Genomic DNA, 19,525 nt, shown 5'->3' on the forward strand with positions numbered 1-19,525 from the left:
ATAAACAAGGAAACAAGGCTGAGGTCTGCACTAGCAACAAGGGACTTGCTCTGAAAAGCCAGGGGGGAAGATTTGTTTCCCCTGTTGAGTGTCACAATCTCTTTAGTGCCAAGTCTAAGATGACTGTGGGAGCGATCATAATTCTTCTCTCCAGAACCAGCTCTGTTCTGTTCCTCTGAGGGGTCCCGCCACCGTTTGTTCTGCTTCCAGCAGTGCTAATACGCACAGCAAAAGCCCACCCTGGCATCAGCTTTTGTCTCTAGCTGTGGAAATTCTAACGTGCTTGCTGTAGACCCCATCCATCCTGAGCCAGACAGCAGCCTACCTGCTTATCCAGACTGCCAGTCATCCTGCACAGTGTAGTAATGCGCTTCCAGATTGTCTTCTACATCAGCTTTTGTGTGAAAGTGCTGCTGATTGCAAGATCCTGGACATAATCACTCATGATACCATTACTTGTAACGGGCAATTTCCTCTCCCTTCATCATCCTATTCCTATTGTGTGAAACCATCTTGCCAGCTGTGTTGAGCTTTGCTTTGTTTCTCCGTTAATGTTTTTCTTTCAGAGGATAAGAACTGTAACTACCAGAAGTGCATCCTGAGCCTCACATGCCAACTAATGTCAAGTGAGAAAGGCCTGCCCTGGGCTCCATCCTCCTCCTCCTCTCTTCTCACCTCTGGTGTCATCCCCCCCTTTTTTTAAAAAAAAATCCTTGAGAGGTTGGTTCACAGAGCGATTTCGACCTCTACTCTCAGAAGGCCAGCTATGCCGGGACCAACGCTTCCCACCCAGAAACCTGGTAGGTTTCAGCCTGTCCCTTCCTCTGCAAATCTTATGCAACCCAGTGGAGTAATTGTGCCAGGATTACCTTCTCCGGGACACAAAATCTAAGCTTTCTGTACTCCAGTGAATACTGTTCCTTCTGATGACTGGGCATGCAGGAAGCACCAGTGAAGACTTTCTCTTTTGAGAAAGCTATTCCAGACCCCACAGCCAGTGGCTGCTCCTTAGGCTAAATGCTCCACGTGGTGCAGTTCTGCCTAAGACTACAGTATCTCATGGTTTTCTCAGATGACCCTGCCTCTGGTCAGGAGCAGCGTGACACTGACTGCTCCTGCATATACACCAGTTCCCCAGAGGCATGGCCAGAGCAGCTCCGCTCTGCTGAATGGAGGCAGGACGCGTCCTGCTCCAGGCAAGGTCAGCAGTGGAGATGCAGATGTGGAGCTTCCCCGAGTACTTGGTGACTGTGTAGCTCTGTTGTTGCAGACTACTATGTGGATCTTTTTCTGTGTTATCTGACTACTAAAGCTACGATTTAAGCCCCTTGGCAGGTAAGGACACATTTGAATTACAACCACTGACAACTTTATCCGGTATGACTACTTGGATTATTCAAGATTACTATAGTTCATATAGTTGACTCCAGTTCAAGCCTTTTGGCTTTAACCTATTCTAGAAATATTGTTAGCCATGTAATCTGAGTCTGGATCGGAGTGCTTGCTTTGGGCACATGTTTTATATTTTTTGTCCCTCTTTGGAAGGAGGAGTGAAGTTTTCCTGAGCTAATCCTGCCCACATGTGTAGAAAAAGTATATTTGAAGTGGAATGGCATGCTGTCACAGAATAAGGAATTACTGCTATATAAAGACAAAATAAATAGAGGAAGAAAGTCAATAAAGCATTTTACAGAAAACAGTGATCTGACTGCTTGAGCTTAAAGAAATGGATTGTATGTAAAGTATGTACTAAAATAGTTATACTTTGCAAACTCTTAGTTAACTGTGTGTTGCTACATGAGGACTGCAGCTACTGGGTTTTTGTGAAGAATGGGGCTGATTCTGTGGGTTTAAATGTTTTTACAGGATTCTGGTCAGATCTACTGTCTGTAGGACTGATTGTTACATTCTGAATGTCTAGGACAAAGCCTGTGCTTCAGCTACCCTGCAGGAAAACCATTTAAGTAAGTTCGCGAGACAAAAAATGAAAATACTTTTATCAGTATTACATAGTAAATACATCGTGAACATACTTGCATACGTTTGGGGTTTTACTCAAAACAAGAAGGCTTACCTGTCTACCCCACAGTCCAAACAGTATTCTCAAAATAGCTACTGGTTTAACTTTCCCTTTTTTTTTTTTTGTTTTTTTTTTTTTTTGTTGTTGTTGTTGTGGCTAATTACCTAGCTCATCAAAACTACATCCTAATCAGTAAAATAAATATATCCCACACTTACACCCTCTTAAATTCTGGCAAAGGGCATTAGCGCTAAAGATTTGATACGTGTCTGTTAATTCGTGCTGTGGTACCTGTTAAGCTTCACAGATAAAGACTTATTTCTTTATGTTAGAGCCTGAGAAATTATGTGAACACAGGGGTGTGGAGGAAGAATCCCACTGTACAGAAAGCAGCATATCTTGTGAAAAGCAGTGGACATAACTGGAATGCAAGTATAGATGTTGCCAGTATTTGGCATACTAGATAATCACCTGGAAATTAGTTTTAACAACCAATTCAACTTATTTTCCCAGAGAATCAGATACTTGTTTCATATTCCAGAAGTAGTTCCTGAAACTATGGTCCCACTAATTGAGTTTCTCAGGAAGAGAAACAGCTGTTGGAATTTAAGAACAAAGATCACAAAAGCTCCAAGTTTCTTGGCTGGAAATGCTTCCTACCAAGTTGCCTGCCTAGATTTTCTTCATAGGTATTAACTACTTGCCAGTTTCAACTCAAACTGTTTCATAAGTAGCTTTATGCTGAATATTCTCTAATTGCTGGAGCTGGTTAATAATTGAAAATAATATTTTGAAGCATTGCCATTAGAACTGAAAAACCAATTCACTGTTTCTCTCCAGTGGCTGCTGGGTACAGCCTATCACCAGGTTACTCTTGCCATGCCGGGGTAATTTGCCCAAATCTGTCACCTCTCTATATGTAAAGTAAATTGCTCACCCATTTATTTTGCTGTCCTTCTGATTCTTCAGTATCAACCTTCAGTCTAACAGGCTATTTCAATTTGTACCTCTATTTAAAATAGACATATATCCCTCTTCCAGTTTAATGCAAGCAATGCCTGCAAAATATTGGAATCTTCAGTATGCAGTCAAGAGGCTTCTGCTTCTAATTGCTGGTTGACTAATGAATCCAACGTGTATGGCCTATTTATGGTGCTCATAAAATGCTCCCATATTTAGAAAAACATATTGCCCAGACTTCCCCTAGAAGAGGTATTTTCCCACAGTAGCACATCAGTACTGTGTCTGCTGTACAGATTGATTTTGTTCTTGAAATAAAAATACGGTATGTTTTATGGAGGTAAAGAGAAAGCAGACTTAGCTGCAGAATTAAGTATTGGATTGGGGTTTGTATTTCTGTAGTGCTGGTTTCCAGGTGAGCTTGTAGGTTCGTTCAGGGAAGGACAATTTTCAAGTCATCCAGAAATAGCCTTGTGAGCCCAGCTCAGCGTAGGCAACTGTCTGGATACGTAGGCATGTGCTAGTGGGGAAAAAATAGAACTCCAACTGTGGGAAGAACCATGCATTAGTTGGCTGCATGTAATGCCCATCTGATCCTTCCTGGGGACATCAGCAGTGTTAGGAATAGCTTTGGGAGGACCTGCTAGTCAGTCACATATTTTATAGCCCTTACCTAAAAACCAACCCAGAGCATATGTTTAAACGCTTAGCTGTGCAAGCAGCCCTATCACCTCTTGAAGTTTAAGGGGGCTACTCTTGAGCTTAAGTGCTTTTCTGGACTGGAGCCTTACCGAGCAATGAGAATGTCTGGTTTGGCTTTACCTCTTATATGGAAAGTCGGTATGTTCTTCTGTAACACAGTGTAAAAGTTGGCTGCCGTCATCCCTCCCCTGCTGTCCCAGCCTCAGGGGAGCTCTGGTCTCCCTGTGCCCTGTACTGTCATTTCAGGGACTTGGGTCTGCCCCTTTGCCATCTCTGGCAGTTCAGGACGCAGAATTCCAGCTACTTGTGAAGTGGTGGTGAAAATGTTTTCACTGTTTAAACAACAAGAGCTGCTGCACTGGAAGTACTGGGAAAGCTTTCCTTGGATGAAATACCTTCTCTCCCTTTACTGCCTATAAACTGCAGGATCTTAAGGGTTCTTCTCATAAGTTACTCCTTCTATGAGATGTAAGTATATGTACTTTTCCCCATTTGCCCGCAAGATAAGACAATTTAGGTCAACTTTCTATGACCTCAGTAAGCTTAAATAAATGCAGTCTGCTGCCCGGAGTTATCAGCTACACCTGAGATGTGGCGATTTTGTGTGCATAAAAATACCCTTCATACATGCTGTCTCAGTGTGCTGGAAACATTAATATGTATTTTGTTTTACAGAAAGAAAAATGAAACATGAAGCATATAACCATTTCACAGCTACCTAATGCGACCATAATTGATGTAGTCCTCTGTGGTCTTGCACCTGAACCACATGGAACAAAAAAGAGTAAATATTCCTAGCAGTACATCGACACTGCTTTAGGTTCTGCTTTCATATTTGTTTAGATTAGCTAACACTGACAAATTATTACAGCCTATTTGCTTGTGAAAACACGCTTTCTTAGTACTTTCACATATTACAATATTAAAAACCCCAGCAGCTTACACAGCACCATTAGAACCTGTAAGCACTGCATCCTCACTATGGGACTGTGCTTCTGACCATAAAGCTGGGATCTGTGACAACGCAGCATTTGCTGCAGTTGTAACACCTTTTAAATATAAAAAAATGACTGTGTTCACGGTGCCATTATTCTGTTTGCTAAAATTGACCCCAGAGAGGCATGTGGTTTACACATATGGTGGCTATGACTTTTCAAAGCAGTAACATTACCTACAAGACATTTTCCAAATCACTGCTGTTGCTACTGTCAGATGCCAGCTCTTTCCCTGCATATTTTCTGTGCGTTTTAATGCCAAAGTATAAATACAGAGTGACGGTATAAACACACGCCATACCTGGATAAGGAATCTTTCCATATGTAACGATTTCATACAGAAGAATCCCAAACGACCACACGTCAGATTTAATAGTGAAAGATCCATAGTTAATTGCCTCTGGTGCTGTCCATTTAATAGGGAATTTTGCGCCTAAAAAAACCCCAAAACAGTACAGTCTCAATTAGTCAAAGGCAAATTTAAGCACTCAACGTCGTCACTGAAAGGTCTTAGATGACTTGCCTATGACACCCCTGCGTTAGCAGTTACCAGCATCTCCTTCTGTCCAAGAGTTATCAGCATTTCTGCATTTCACATTCACCCTTACATACAAAAGCAGTAGCAAGTCATACCTTAAAATACTGTCTTTCATGTATAATTAACTGATTTTAAAAAAAACGCACATAAAAGCAAACTCCTTCCAGTTACATAAGAAAAGTTCAAACAGTCTTTGTTGGGCAATATTACATTAGCTCTTCAGACAACGAAGAGTAATACTAATGATTCTCTCCGTGCACTTTTTAGCCTGCTCTATCATTCTGGCACAAAATATCAGGTAAGCTATGAAACTTTTCTGAATGGCAGAAAACACATCAAGAAAACTCAGCATAAAGAATTTGTAACCTGAAAGATTCATTTAATCAATATACAATGTCTAGATCTAGCTAAAACCCACAGATATGGGTTCTGTACCTCTGAAAAGTGCTTAATCAGCCCCTTCCCTCTGATCTATTGCATACTGTTAGTGGCTGCTGAATAGCTCGTCTTCCTTTAATCACAACTGTAGTGCATTGTTCTTTTTCTTCCTCGTACCTCAGTTCTTCCCTTCTCATCCTACATTACCACAGTTTCCACCCAGACTGTGTGAAAATATGAGGTAGTGTCTTTAAAACGAGGGGGAAAGCCAGCCAGCAAACCAGCTCTGCAAAGTTACTCTAATGCAATCTGTGCATGGGAGCATAAACAAAAATTTTTCACTACAACAAACTGACTACGCACTTCTTGAAAGGATCCTTGACAACATTAGCAAAACACACAGAGCAAACCCCAGGCAAATATCTTTAACAGTATAATTTCCCCTCTTGACAGTCCCGGCCCTGCTGCGATGTTGCCTCCCATCCGTGTGCTGAACAGGGATGTGACCCAGTCTCCCAGTGTCCCTACCCGTAGCAGCAATGCCACTGAACATGCAAATCAGTGTGCTGCAGCTCCTAAAGCAGCTTCAAAAAATAAACTGTTCTGCTAAAGGTTTTCTTGTTACCAGCAACTACACCTGCTAGGGTGTCTTCCTTTCCCTAAGTGCAAGGAGGTGCATATGGCACTTAAGGATGTGAAGAGAAAATAAGATCATATTTTCTTGACATTTAATTCAGCGGGTTGGAAGCTGTGGCGGTGCAATTAATTAGTTTAATTTAGAAAAAATGGTGTGCAGTTAAGTACGCTTCAGTTTTCTTTGTTCTTCAAATGTATTTAAAATAAACTTTCCCAAAAGCCTGGGGAGCACAGAAAGGGTTATTTGTTTCACAGTTATTCTTTTTCACAGTTGTTTGCATTAGAATGCTGCCTCTAGGAAGCTGTTAAGGCATTTGCTGTCTGTGGTGACCATATTATTGTTAGATACAGCCTCAGTGCCTCCCAGGGGCTGAAGTTCTAAAGACAAAATAAGAATACGTACCTTCCCTTGCTGTGTATTCGTTGTCTTCGATGACTCTCGCTAATCCAAAATCAGCAATTTTGCACATCAGTAAGTCTGAAACCAGAACATTTGCTGCTCTCAAATCTCGATGGATATAATTTTTTCTTTCTATGTATGCCATTCCTTCTGCAATCTGCAACCAAAACAACAATTTTGATATTTCAACACCACACATCACCATCAGCACGTCAGACCTCTGTTCTTTCAAGGCATCAAGAAAGCTGCACTCATTTATCCATTACCAGTATCTTTGGAGCATTTTTTAGATGGAGTCAAGGAAAGGGTGATTGCCATGGAAAACCTATGTGTAGATCCAGTCCTGCAAAACTTTACAGTAGCAACTTCAAAAGAATTGTCTGGGTGAGTAACAGCTGGCAGGATTAGAGACGTGTATTAGAGACATTTCCTGAAACAATTAGAATGTTCCTAAGATTTCTACTAAAATAATCTCTTGTCCAAATTATTCATCAGTTTATTTCCTAAATACTAAGAAAATCGAAAGAATTAAGTTAAACAAGATACAGGTGTTCTCTTAAAGACTGATGAAGCAACAGCGCAGACAGAGTTAAAAAAACCCAGCTTTCTATTTACCCAGTACAGGCCTGGGCAGTAAGGAAACAATTAGTAAGATAGGGAAAAAAAACCTTTACTTTCTTCTACAGTAACATGTACCTGCTCATACATGAGGAGTGTTTGGCAACAGCCAGCTCTCAGATACTATCGTAAGTAAATTTCATTTGTATTCCAGCAGCCCAACTTAATTTCCCAGTGCTTGGGAGCTGTCAGTTTTCCTCTTCCTTGTGACACTCTGGTGACGGGTCATTCCCAGGCAAGGCGCACGGTCCAGCCTGTGCCGCAGGTACCTCTCCAGGACACGTGTGGGTGGCTGGCAGAGCCCTTGCTCTCAGCCACAGGTTTTGGGGAATGCACAAGCTCTCAGATTTGCTAAAGAAGCAGCACTAGGGGTCCTTCTCCAGTGCCAGTCCCCAGCACACTCATATTTGGGCTCTTTCCTCCCCACCTCCGGAGAAGGCAAGTGCACGGATCCCTTCTCAGTGCCAGAGGAGCTCCTTTCAGCTCTGCAAGTAAAGCAGGCAGGAGCACCTGACCAAGTTTTAAGAAAACATTAACATAACTTCTGCTTATCCATTTTTAAAAAGTCCCCGCACACGCTGTCACCACTTACAACACAAAACCACATGGTCTTTGTTCCTCTTTTTTGGTTTAGGCAATGGAAAAATAGAGCCACTTGCCCACCCACTGCAAACCTCTTCTTACAAACCAATACCTTCTTCAGAGCAGAGCATTACGGTGCCCTTGTACAACGCAGGGGGGTACTCACACTAAACCAGAAAGAAACTCCGATGATGAAGAGAATAAAGAACACCTGCATTTCATATTTTCTAGAAGAAAGATGTTTTATAATGAAGGAAGCAGCTATAGTGAATACTTGCCGCAGAGAGCCTTACTAGAGACTCACAGATGAAAGAGAAGAGCAGTATTTGATGCAGAGCCTGCTCTGCCTCTCTCTCCTCCCCATGCCCAACTTGGGTTTGGGGAGGAATGAGAGACGAAAGAGAAGGTTTTGCTGTAAGATCGGTGCTGAGGTTGGACCGGCCCTCTTGGCAGATATGACCAACACGCAGACAGGCCCACTAGTGTCACCTAAAATACATCAACCATCACAAAGGAATCAACTCTCTTCCTACTTCCCTGTGCACAGATTTAATGTTTGGGCAAACTGCCGGCTGGGGAATGAATAACCACTTCACAAAAAGAGACATTTGTGACAGCAATACTTAAGTGTCCAAGCCCAACCAAGCAAAGCCATTGGAAAGCCTTTTTAATTTCCTCTTATTTGTGCCAGACTCACTGAAGTCATCAGCTGATTAGTCACAAATGAAGAATGTAACATCAAATAATCCATTATGTTCTCAGCAAATACAGACTGCATTTCAGTGAAATTCCAGGACAATGGTTTTGACTGCATTGTATCAGAGAAATTCAAAGAAGCCACATATGTGCAAGCACTTGGGCATGCAAAAAATTCCCAAGTAGGAAAAGAACAATGGGCAAGGATTTTGAATGAGAGATGGAGAGGAAACACAGCAACTGGGCAACTGAATTCACATATCTGGTCACGTCAAACCTTTGCTTGTGGTTAAAAAAAAAAAAATAAAATAAAAAGAGGATTTTTTGATCAAGGGAATGCATGCCAGAGCCCATGTGATAACTCTTTATGATAATTGTTGGGTTTTCATTGCCGAATGATATGGTAGAGAAATTCATGGGAACAAAAGAAAATTAAAGCTTTTTTCCTGCTCTTTTAATGATAACTGGTACTTGTCAAGACTGTTCTGCTGCATGTAGCTGCTACTCAGGAGCAGGATGGGACAGTTAACTGGGGCTTCTGGAATACATTTTGTGGTCTTTAAGAGAGGATTCTGCCCACAATGCACAAGTGTTACTACCAGGAAGGGAGCTGTTTCCCCTTCGCCTTTAATGAACTACTGACATACTTACAGAAATACCCAAGTTAAATCCTTTTAAAAACAAGCAACCAACAAATCTCTAAATACTAGGAACTATGCACCAAGGGTAACAATGGAAGAAAGGCCTTCTGGAAGAAATAAATTACTCCACAAGGCAGCCTCCATACTGTAAAGCTTCAGCTAAAAGTCACGCAATAAATGAATGACTCGGAGCCGCAGTTCTGCGTGCAGCTGTCACCCATGTTTCTCCTCTTTCTACCTGTGAAACAGGGGAATTACTTAACTTTCCGTAACACTTGTTGGTCATTTCACAAATAGGTATAAACCTCTTTCAAAATCCTGAAAGAAAATGGTAACATAAGTATGGAGCAAAGAGTGTTGCTTTCAAAACACGCGTTTCCTACTTTCTCACCTATTTTTTGTAGCTTCTGAAGGTGTTCGAAGAGAGCAGAAAAAGCAGCAGAGGACTTTGAAGCAGGGAGGGGAGAACCTAATAAACCAGCATTTCAGAAGAGGACACTGTACTGTCACAGAAGAGCTACACCTGAAAAGCAAAAGCAGTCACAACCCACAGCCTTCCTTGGTGAAATATCACAGCTGACGTTAAGCAGCACTTAGAGGAACGAGCAGTCCTGTGCTGTTCTTTTTTTCAGAAGGTGAAACTCAGCTTTGTTTTAGTGGGTTTCTGGTGTTTGGTTGTTGTTTTAGTGGTTTGGTTTTTTTTGTGTTGGGTTTTTTTTCCCTACAAAACCAGACAACTGGATTCCTTCATAGCTCTGTTTTTCTACTCAAAGACATGTTTGCTTTCCACTTCCATTCCAACGTCAGTGACCCATTTTTGCAAAAGTTATTTCAAACCAGCCGTGTTTTGCACATAATTTGCAATGCTGTTTCTTCATGCAGAGAGGGGGGTTATGGCAACAGGTGTAATGGATTCTGCTGGTGCATTTCTAAGCTGTATGTAAAATGTGGGATGCTTTTTAGAGGCCAGATAGGTTTGCTTAAGGTCAACCTGATAGGATGTTTTTACATCATGCTGAGAACCTGTTGCATCACATTAGAAGGAAAAATAAATGACAGGGATCATGAAACAGAGTGGAATGAAGATAAAAGGGAATGAAAGAATGGCAAAATATGAAGGTTTTTTTTAAACCAGGAAAGCAAGTTTTAACAACCTGGAGGGCTGACAAGTGTAACCTGATGGGAAAGAAGTCTCAGGAACAACTACCCCATCAAAAAAATGTATAAGCACAAGGGTAAATCACACTTACCACGAAGACAGTGTCTGATGAGAAAAATTTGGCCATATCGTACATGGTCAGAAACACCATAAAGTCAAAGTACAAACTACTAAAAAATACCCCAATATGAAAAAAATCAGAGGAGCCCACCCACAAAAAGTGCTACAAATAGTAAGTGTAAGTAGGGGTGCATCAGTAACAGGACAAGACCAAGGAGAACATTCACATTAAACAGATGGAGAAGACTACATACAAATGCTACAGAGAAGTTTTTAAATGCCTGTCTTTGCTTCAGCTTCCACTGAAAGGGCCAGGGATGCACATGTGGTTAACATGAATGACAAAACTGTAAGAACACAGGATGGAAAAGGGAAGAACTGGGTTAGGACAGTTTAAGTGGATATGAGTGGTTACTGAAAACTGTCAGTAAATCCAAACTCACACATCCTCACTCACCTGCAAAGCAGGCAAGCAAAATGGGGAAAAAAATACAAGTGATGAATCAGTATTTAAAACTGAGCATAGCTTTTATCTGGTTGCAAATGAAGCCAACTGGGAAAAAACCCAAAAGAGCATGACCTATCATTTCCAAAATTTGAAGAAGCAACTTGGCTAAGAACCTCTCCAACCCTCCCCTGCCTTATTTTAAACCAAAGTAATGTAGAAATGATTACTTAGAGATTGTTCAGGTACACTTTTAAAAATTTCCCTTTATGTTGTCAGATGCGGCTTTTACTCTTTTCAGGATTCATACTATGAACTACACATGAAACCGCAGGCAGTGGAAGGCAGGGACCTGTGAGTGATGGCAGGTACCTGTGAGTGGCACACAGTACCTCTGATACAGGCACCTCTGTCACAGCTGCCTGCGAGACCAGCGAGGCTGAACCGCCGCATCCACTGCCTGCGGGCCATGCCAGGGCTGGGGTGCCTCCGAGAGTCCAGCTGTGAACAGGACATCCCAGCCACGTCCCTTGTCCTTGGCTCGGCAGGTGTGGGACACTGGCCTCAGAGCTGCTCTCAGCTGCCCACCTGGGCTGCTCAGGCCCACCGCTCGGTGGGATGCTTCTGCCAAAGCAGGTAAAGTGATAGAAAAAACAGACTGGAAATGAGTGCAAAGCACTTAGGGTGGGAGGGAGCATCCTGCTGGTGAATTTTAGGCAGAGGAAATCATGGAGCATAACCTGAGGTTCACACTACCTTAAATTCGATAATTCTCAGTTCCTAGGGAAAAGCTTCACTAACAACAGGCTGAAGTTTTGAAAGGTTTGAAGCAGACACGTGTTATTGATCTAGACAGGTCTGTCTTTGGACTGGCATTAACCAAAACCAGGTTCCTTTCATAAAGTCCAGACACATCATAAAATAAAATACACTTCCTGATCACAGAACTTTCAAAAAGAAAGTTTATCTTCTTGACTCTCTGTCTATGAAGAGGGTATAGGCCCTTTGTATTTGGCAACTGAAAACTGTTCCAAAATAATCACATTTTAATCTTCAAGTGATATATCAGAGTAATACCAATTTTCAGTTTGCAACAGTGCTTATCTTAAAGGTGAAGTCAGGAAAGGTTACAAAAACATTTTTCCTCTTGCTCCAGTCAAGCAGCTATGTAGTCAAAGCAGACCCACAGGATAAAAAAAGGATTATTAAAGTAACGTAGATAATTATACTCCGGAACATTAGACAGTATCATTAAAAATGAAAGAAACCTAGAAAGAAATATGGTGAAACTGCAGTGGAAATCTCTGAATGCCAAATAGGGGTTAAAATTTATTCTAATTTAGGACTTTTCCCTCTCCCCTTAAAAGAGAGGGGAGAGAGGGATTAAACCACTGCACCAAAAATCTCTATTAATTTTATTGTAAGTTTAGTATTATTCTAATGGAATGGTAGCCTTAGAAGTCACAAAGAAGAGTTGCCAGTGAGGTGGTAGATCATAGATGAATTAATGAAAGTACCAGCACTGCATTTGAATGAAGACAGACTCTTTTTTATGACAAAGCTTTGACCAGTTTGAAAGTTATGATGTGAGTACGTTCAGTAACAACGGATATCATTTGCCTCACCACAGCCACCACACATGTGTGTGCTACATGATAGATAACAGATTTGTATAAAAAGCAGGAACAGGCAAAAGGTTCACTAGATTTGTGTCGTACTTTTTCAGCAGATCTCATCAAACTGAAACAAGTACGATTATAAGAACTTTGAAAAAAAGAATCAGGAGCTTTTTGGGTAAATTACCTCCGGGGCAAGACAAAAACCAACTAGTAAAATGCAGAGTTTGCCAGTCACTTTAGTGCTGAAGGAGCAGGCTGCTGCCTGTAGATGACCAAGGGGAATATGGGCAGTGCCCCTGCCGACTGTCTTGGCCTGCTGCATCAGCAAGACTTGGAGGTATAGCTCATGGACAAAGCAATGGAATTTGCTTTCTCTTAGCTGGGAACCAATGATTAATAGCACCTTCGGGTTCCCTGAACCCACTGACTGCAGAGCCCCAGGAAGGGGAACTGCTGGGCAGCTGTGTCAGCTGATGCCTGCTGGATGCACAGCAGCTGCAAGCCCAGCCAGCGAGGTTGCCATGCTGCGGACCTATGCACCGGCAGCCGTCACACAGGCAGGGAAGCAGGCTCAGGTTTTGCTTTCTCTGTATTCCTGGCTGTTTCTGGCATGTCCGACATACTGACAATTCTGCTGACTTCTATGAGAGATGCCACAGCTCTCCTCTTGCCTGAAGCAGGTAGTACGTGCTTGAAGATACGTTTGCAAAACTCAACTTCCTTTAAAACAAAATATGTCTGATCTTATTTAAGTAGTTCACCATGAGCTTCCTTCTATGTTTGTTTTTGGTTTTGTTTTTTTTTTTAACATGTTCTGAAACATAGCTCTCCAAATTTCTTTCCCCTTAGGCTGTACAGAGAGGTTAACATCACTACTGTAAGAATAAATTAGTGTTCTATTTGTACAAACCAGATTCATACCAAAAATAATAGACACATTTTGTTCTCTTCTTTATATACAGCCTACATTCTGGAAAAGTGTGACCCACAGGTCTGCGGTGGAATTACCATTACCTTAGCGGTAGACCAACAGAGTTTGTACATATTTTTGTCTGTCTTTTGTCCTAAAGACCCATCAATTAACATTCAGACTGTCAAGAATCAGAGAAGACCAGTAGAGCATCTGCGATGGTCAGAGGGAAATCTCTGGTCTGAGAACCACAGGCAGCCTGCAAGTGTATTCCACAGAGTCCTGTTATTACCCAGTGGCATTAAGGGCTCTTTACAAATGTGCTCAAAAAAACTACAAATGCTTTCCGTAAGAAAAATCCCAGCATCTCTGTTGTAAAGTTTGGTTTGGGCTGCAGCTAGAAATCCTCAGAGAGGCCTTTCTGAACATCCCTTTCAGATCACTCTGCAACCCAGTGCATGGCTCGCTCTCAGGAATTTCTGTCGATAGCCTACATCTTAGGTGGAGAGAGTGACTTCTCATATCACCTGTGCTGCACAAGGTCTCTGAGGTCAAGTGCAGGAACTGGCTCTGAGAGGCTGCTGTCAGGTCAGGGTGACAAAGTGACGTCCATTTCAAGTGACCCCACCTTCAAAGCTCTGTAAATGACAGTCGCTGACCCCTGTCATCTTGGAAGTGATTTACCCAAGTTGTACACAGTTCCAAGTTGACCTCTAGTTCATTAAGCTTTTTAAGCCTTAAATTTCTGAAAACACGGTATTCATTTAAAATGAACACAACATCCCTAACTCCAATAAAAAGCTCTGCTGTAAAACCTCATGTGCTTTCCCCTCTACATCCTGCGTCTCCTTTCATATCACTCCTCACAGATGTTCTTCTTTCCCTTTAATTTTACACACTAACTTCAAAGCTACATTTTTTTTCCTGTCCACTGTTATGCAACCCTCCAGACACTGACCTGGGATCCCGCAGGTTTTCCACATCTACAGTGCTTTTGCCCCACTAAATTCTTAAGGACAAGTTACCCAAACAGTTCAAAAAACTTAGAAAGCCCTATAGCTACACTGAACTAACAATTATAGCAAAACCAGCTCCTGCATTGAACCTGTTAAATAAAAATCTGTATTTGATATATTGAACAACTACATAACAATATGTGATATATAATATACCATAGAATAGAAAAGTTCCAGTTGGAAAGGAGTCTCCCAATCATCTAGTCCAACTGCTTGACCACCTAAGGCCACTTTCACCAGAAGTTAAAGCATCATCCAAATGCCTTTTAAACACTTGACAGGTTTGGGGCATTGACCACCTCTCTAGGAAGCCTGTTCTGGTGTTTGACCACCTTCTCAGTGAAGGAATGTTTCCTAGTATTTAATCTTATATTTATTTATATAGCAATAATTATATAAAACAGTCATATAATATTCTTATAGTGAATTTTTGGTATAAATCCCTAATGTTTTATTAAGTCTTTTTAAAGTTTTCTCATCTTTCCTCATGAATTGTAACAAGTTACTGTAATAGGGTATAACAGTCTGTAAACTCTAATGCATAATAAAAACCCTAAAAGGTTGGTGAAACAATAACCTACCAGCAATGCCTTCATTAAGCATAATTCTTACTCTATTTTCTTATATGTCTCCCTGGACATCTAATGCTGGCAACTGTCCGAGGCCAAACACTGGGCTCGGCACCTTTGATCCTGGCTTTGACACACAAATCACTCTGGAGTCTCTCTCTACAGATTTCATTTATGACATGGGATAACTTGCAAATTTTGAAACAGCCACCTTGGTTCATAAATCAGGTACCAGTACCTGAAACATCATTTAATTAGATTTCATTTGTTTCACAGTAATTTACACACAGACTCTGAAACCAACAATAGTCCCTTGAGGTTAACAGCAGTTTGACCAGTTGACCCAACTTAAAAAGTAAAAGAGGGACATTTATTAACACTGAAGGAATCTCATAAGCACGAACTCACAAACTTGCACTTACACTTTCAACTCACAGCCACTTGAATTGAATGCTTTCCCCAAAGGAAAGCAGCTGCATACCACTGCCATCTAAGTAGGGTATCACTGCCACCTGAGCATGTCACCAGCAGTACCTAAGACTTAAGCCTAACTTCATATATTCCCTTTGAAACCTTTTTTATCTATTCCCTCCTTTTAAGTAACCTTATTTACTCAGAACAAAACTTACTTGAAAATTAGATTCTTTTATAATGCAAAAAAAATTAAGATAAAGTTGCCCGGCATGAGTTTCAGACTTAGAGAGAAATAAACGCCATTAATTTTGAATGTATTTCTTAAAATGTACCTGAGCAGAGAAGTCAATAAGCTTTGGAAGCAACAATTTAGTTCCTTCATCACTCTTCAGAAAATCCAGCAAACTTCCTGTTACAAGAGAGAAAAATTAAGTCAGTGGAGCTTATTACCAAAATAAAGGTCATGCCAGGTTCCCAGTTTTCTGGATCACAAAAGTTTACAGTGAAATGTTTTGATGTATTTTCAAGTTGACTACAGTAAGGCAGTCTCTTTTAATCTACATGATTTACCAACAGTAACATCCAAGACATTATGTCAGGCATCCAAGTTTTGCCATTTTCCTGGACGTAGGAAACTCCCATCAGACCATACCTTATTTCAGCGGTGCTGAGTTTGATAAGTACCCTAGTCTACAGACTATCAGGAAAGCTGTCTAGAAGAATCACACATATCAATTCTTTCCAAGTCACAAAGAATAAGTAGCTCAACACTTGTGAAGTTACCAGCAGAATTGCTTGAAAACAGAACAAAACAAGAAAAGCTACTACACAAGGCAACCTGAGAAGGAAACACCACTTATTTTGTGTAGTAACGCTCTAATAAAAGGTTGTCTTTTTCTAATACTGCAGCCATCCTTGCAGGACCACTCATCGTTCACTTTATTACACAGATTTTTATCAATTCAAGGGCCAGATCAAGGCAATTTCTAAGATTTGTTTTAAATGCCTTGCTATGACACCAGACAAAAAAAGTTATGTCGGTAGCCCAAAGGAACCAGACCTGTTTTGGACATTATGCTCTTGCATCTGAAACAATTAAAAAATGCTACATTTAAGAAAACTGTAAAAATAGTTTCTTCCACAAATGCAGCAATGAGCCATAGAAGTAAAGCCCCAGCCCTCCTCTAGGACAGCTGCATTCAGAGCACTCAGAAAAATAATGCTAAAATCCCAAGTTTTCATTTTTTTTATGCCTTCCTTTTTAAAGAAAAGGGACTAATTGAGGAGAAGCAGAAGAGTTTACTAAAACGTGTCTTGCAGATCCAATGTTGTTCTCACCTTTTGCCATAAATTCTGTTATAATATAAATAGGCTCTTCTTTGGTCACTACAGCATAAAGCCTAACAAGCTTGTCATGCTGAAGTGTTTTCATGAGGTTGGCTTCCTCCAGGAATGCTTGCACAGACATCGTTCCAGGCTTCAGAGTCTTCACAGCAACTTTTGTGCTATTGTGATAGTAACCTAAAAGGAGGGAATACGATCAGTGCACTTGAAGTTACTCTGCGCTGCCCAGCACCCCGACTAATAAGAATTTGTAAAGCAGGTGAGGTTAGATTCCAGTAATAGCCAAGAGCCTGAGAGCAAATGCCAGATGTATCACAAATATTTATGCTAGAATTCCTTTTTATTTTGCAACTGATACAACATTGCAGTGAAAAATAATCCATTCCCTCTTTTCAGTAATCAGGTATCTGAAAAAAAAAAAAAAAAAGAACCAAGCAAATTGTCTTACTTCATGCTAAGCTTTCATTTACAAGTTGCCCATAAAATATTCAGTCAAGAGATGTTTTAATGAATGTCCTCTTATATTGTCCCAGAATTTAATAGGCTCCATGGATAGTTTGCAAGATTCTGGAGCATCTTTAAATCCCATGATTATAGCCATTTTATGCATGCCAGTCTCATGCTTATAACCTTCTCTGTAACCTTCAGCACTCAAAACAGGGCATTGCGGGAAAGTGCAATCACACAAGCGTTCTCATGACCAACAAAGATATGCTGCCAGGACTGCAATCCTGCAGTGTTCAGCACAAGATTTAAAACGTGATTAACTTCTTATCACATAGCCCATGCCAAGAGTGGAGGAGACTGTGGCTGTTTCATTTCTCTGTTTATCAAACCTTCTAACGTAATATTCTAATTATATAAAAAGCAACTATCAGTAAAGAGAAAAGCAGTGAATTATTTTCTGATTTAATGTTTTCCAAACATTAAATAAATGTTGAAATATCATTAAAGAGTAGCAAGCACTGATCCTAAAGTTTATCTTGTGAAGTCATTTAAATTGAAAAATAAAAGAAATAGAAGAGAGAGAGAGTAAGATTGAGGAATACAAATGCACCTTTTGTCCCCCACCATACCCATTTCAACATCACAAAAGTATTTCTCGGAAGAGGTAAAACTTTCATGACTCAATGAAATAGACTCATTTCCTTATTCAGCAACAATCCAGCCAGTATTGCCACAATGGCTACACTTCCAAATGAGAGTCCACAATTTCCTTACACTATTTATCATCTGTCCTGGTTTCAGCTGGGATAGGGTTAATTTTCTTCTTAGCTAGTACAATGGTGTGTTTTGGCTCTGATGTGAGAACAATGTTGATAATGCACAGATGTTTTTCAGTTGTTGCTGGGTGATGTTTATACTAAGTCAAGGACTTGTCGGTTCCTTGGGCCCTGCCAGCCAGAGGGCTGGAGGGGCACGGGAGATAGGGAGGGGACACAGCCAGGACAGGTGACCCGAACTAGCCAAAGAGGTATTCCATACCATATGATGTCATGCCGAATATATAAGCTGGAGGAAGAAGGAGGAAGGTGGGGACATTTGGCATTATGGCATCTGTCTTCCTGAGTAACCGTTACGCGTGATGGAGCCCGGCTTTCCTGGGTGTGGCCGAACACCTGCCTGCCCATGGGAAGCGGTGAATTAATTCCTTCCTTTGCTTTGCTTGCGTGCGCGGCTTTTGCTTTACCTATTAAATTGTTCTTATCTCAACCCTTGAGTTTTACATTCCTTTCCGATCCTCCTCCCCGTCCCACTGGGTGAAGGGGAGTGAGTGAGCAGCTGCGTGGGGCTTGGGTGCCAGCCAGGGTTAAACCATGACATCATCCTAACATAAGAAAACAGTGGCGAAGCAAGGAACTAATTTCCAGATCTTAAGGGATTGCTCTAACCACTACATCTTCTATCACCTTTTTAAAAGAAGAATCATCACCTGAGAAAGGCCACTACATCTATGACAAAATATTCACCTGCATGATTATAAAATCTATTTTTCCAAACATGATCATGTCGAAGCATAACAAAGACCTAGTAATAAGAAATGACAACTACAGGTCAAATCTGCTCTTAAAGCTCAGGTATACAATTTCTATCTACCAGAAAACCAGATGTTAAATATATTTCTGCTTATGAAGCAGAAAGCATATTTGTATTTTTTCTACTATTCCACCCCACACCCTAAAGCACAGCATGAGTTCCACTCCCAATTTGTTGAATACTCTATTGAACACACCAATTAATATCATTATTTCTGTGAAGTAATTGCGACCAACAAACTTCACATTAAATATGTAACAGTATTTCACATTCACTAAAGAGATCAACCAAACTAGGGTTCTACTTACAGAAAGTTTACTACAATACTTCAGTGACACTGAGGTGTTCTGCCAGAGGAAAGCCTACTCTGACCCTCTGGTGGTAACACACAAAGCAAATTAGGTGATGAGAGCTCTAGAGATAACTGATACTGATGTCTCCCATGATCACTTATTTCATCAGGTATTGGGAGGGATGGGACACCAACACACCGAGGAAAGGTGGTTGTGAACTCTATGAGCACACACAATGGCACCTGTAAGAAAATAGACCTTTGACAGTTTGGCAAAGCTGCTGTTTGTCACCTCTTTTGCCAACTCATTAGCAGCAAAACCAGCATTAGCTTGATTCGGACTGAGCACCACATCAAATCTGGAGCAAGCAGCATCTTTTTAAAGCTTAACAAAGTCCTAGTCCTCATGCCAGGTTACTTGCCATTACTGTGAGAACCTCTGTGGTAGTTTCCATAAAGATCATCTGCTTTACAAGCACAGTCTTACTGTACAG

At 41.0% G+C, this 19,525-nt stretch overlaps 1 protein-coding gene across 4 annotated transcripts in view; it reads right to left on the bottom strand.

Annotated features, from left to right (window-relative positions):
* The window catches only part of LYN (LYN proto-oncogene, Src family tyrosine kinase), a 53,438-nt gene that overhangs the window by 1,759 nt on the left and 32,154 nt on the right, over positions 1-19,525 (bottom strand). For all 4 annotated transcript variants that reach the window (XM_055800272.1, XM_055800271.1, XM_055800275.1 and 1 more), the window contains exons 9-12: positions 16,697-16,879; positions 15,691-15,767; positions 6,633-6,786; positions 4,979-5,110 (exon numbers count right to left, since the gene is read on the bottom strand). In XM_055800272.1, coding sequence (XP_055656247.1) covers positions 4,979-5,110; positions 6,633-6,786; positions 15,691-15,767; positions 16,697-16,879 — 546 coding nt within the window. The remainder of the gene's footprint in view (positions 1-4,978; positions 5,111-6,632; positions 6,787-15,690; positions 15,768-16,696; positions 16,880-19,525) is intronic.

This window comes from Falco peregrinus, chromosome 3 (genome assembly GCF_023634155.1).
Source record: "Falco peregrinus isolate bFalPer1 chromosome 3, bFalPer1.pri, whole genome shotgun sequence".
Classification (NCBI taxonomy): Eukaryota; Metazoa; Chordata; class Aves; order Falconiformes; family Falconidae; genus Falco; species Falco peregrinus.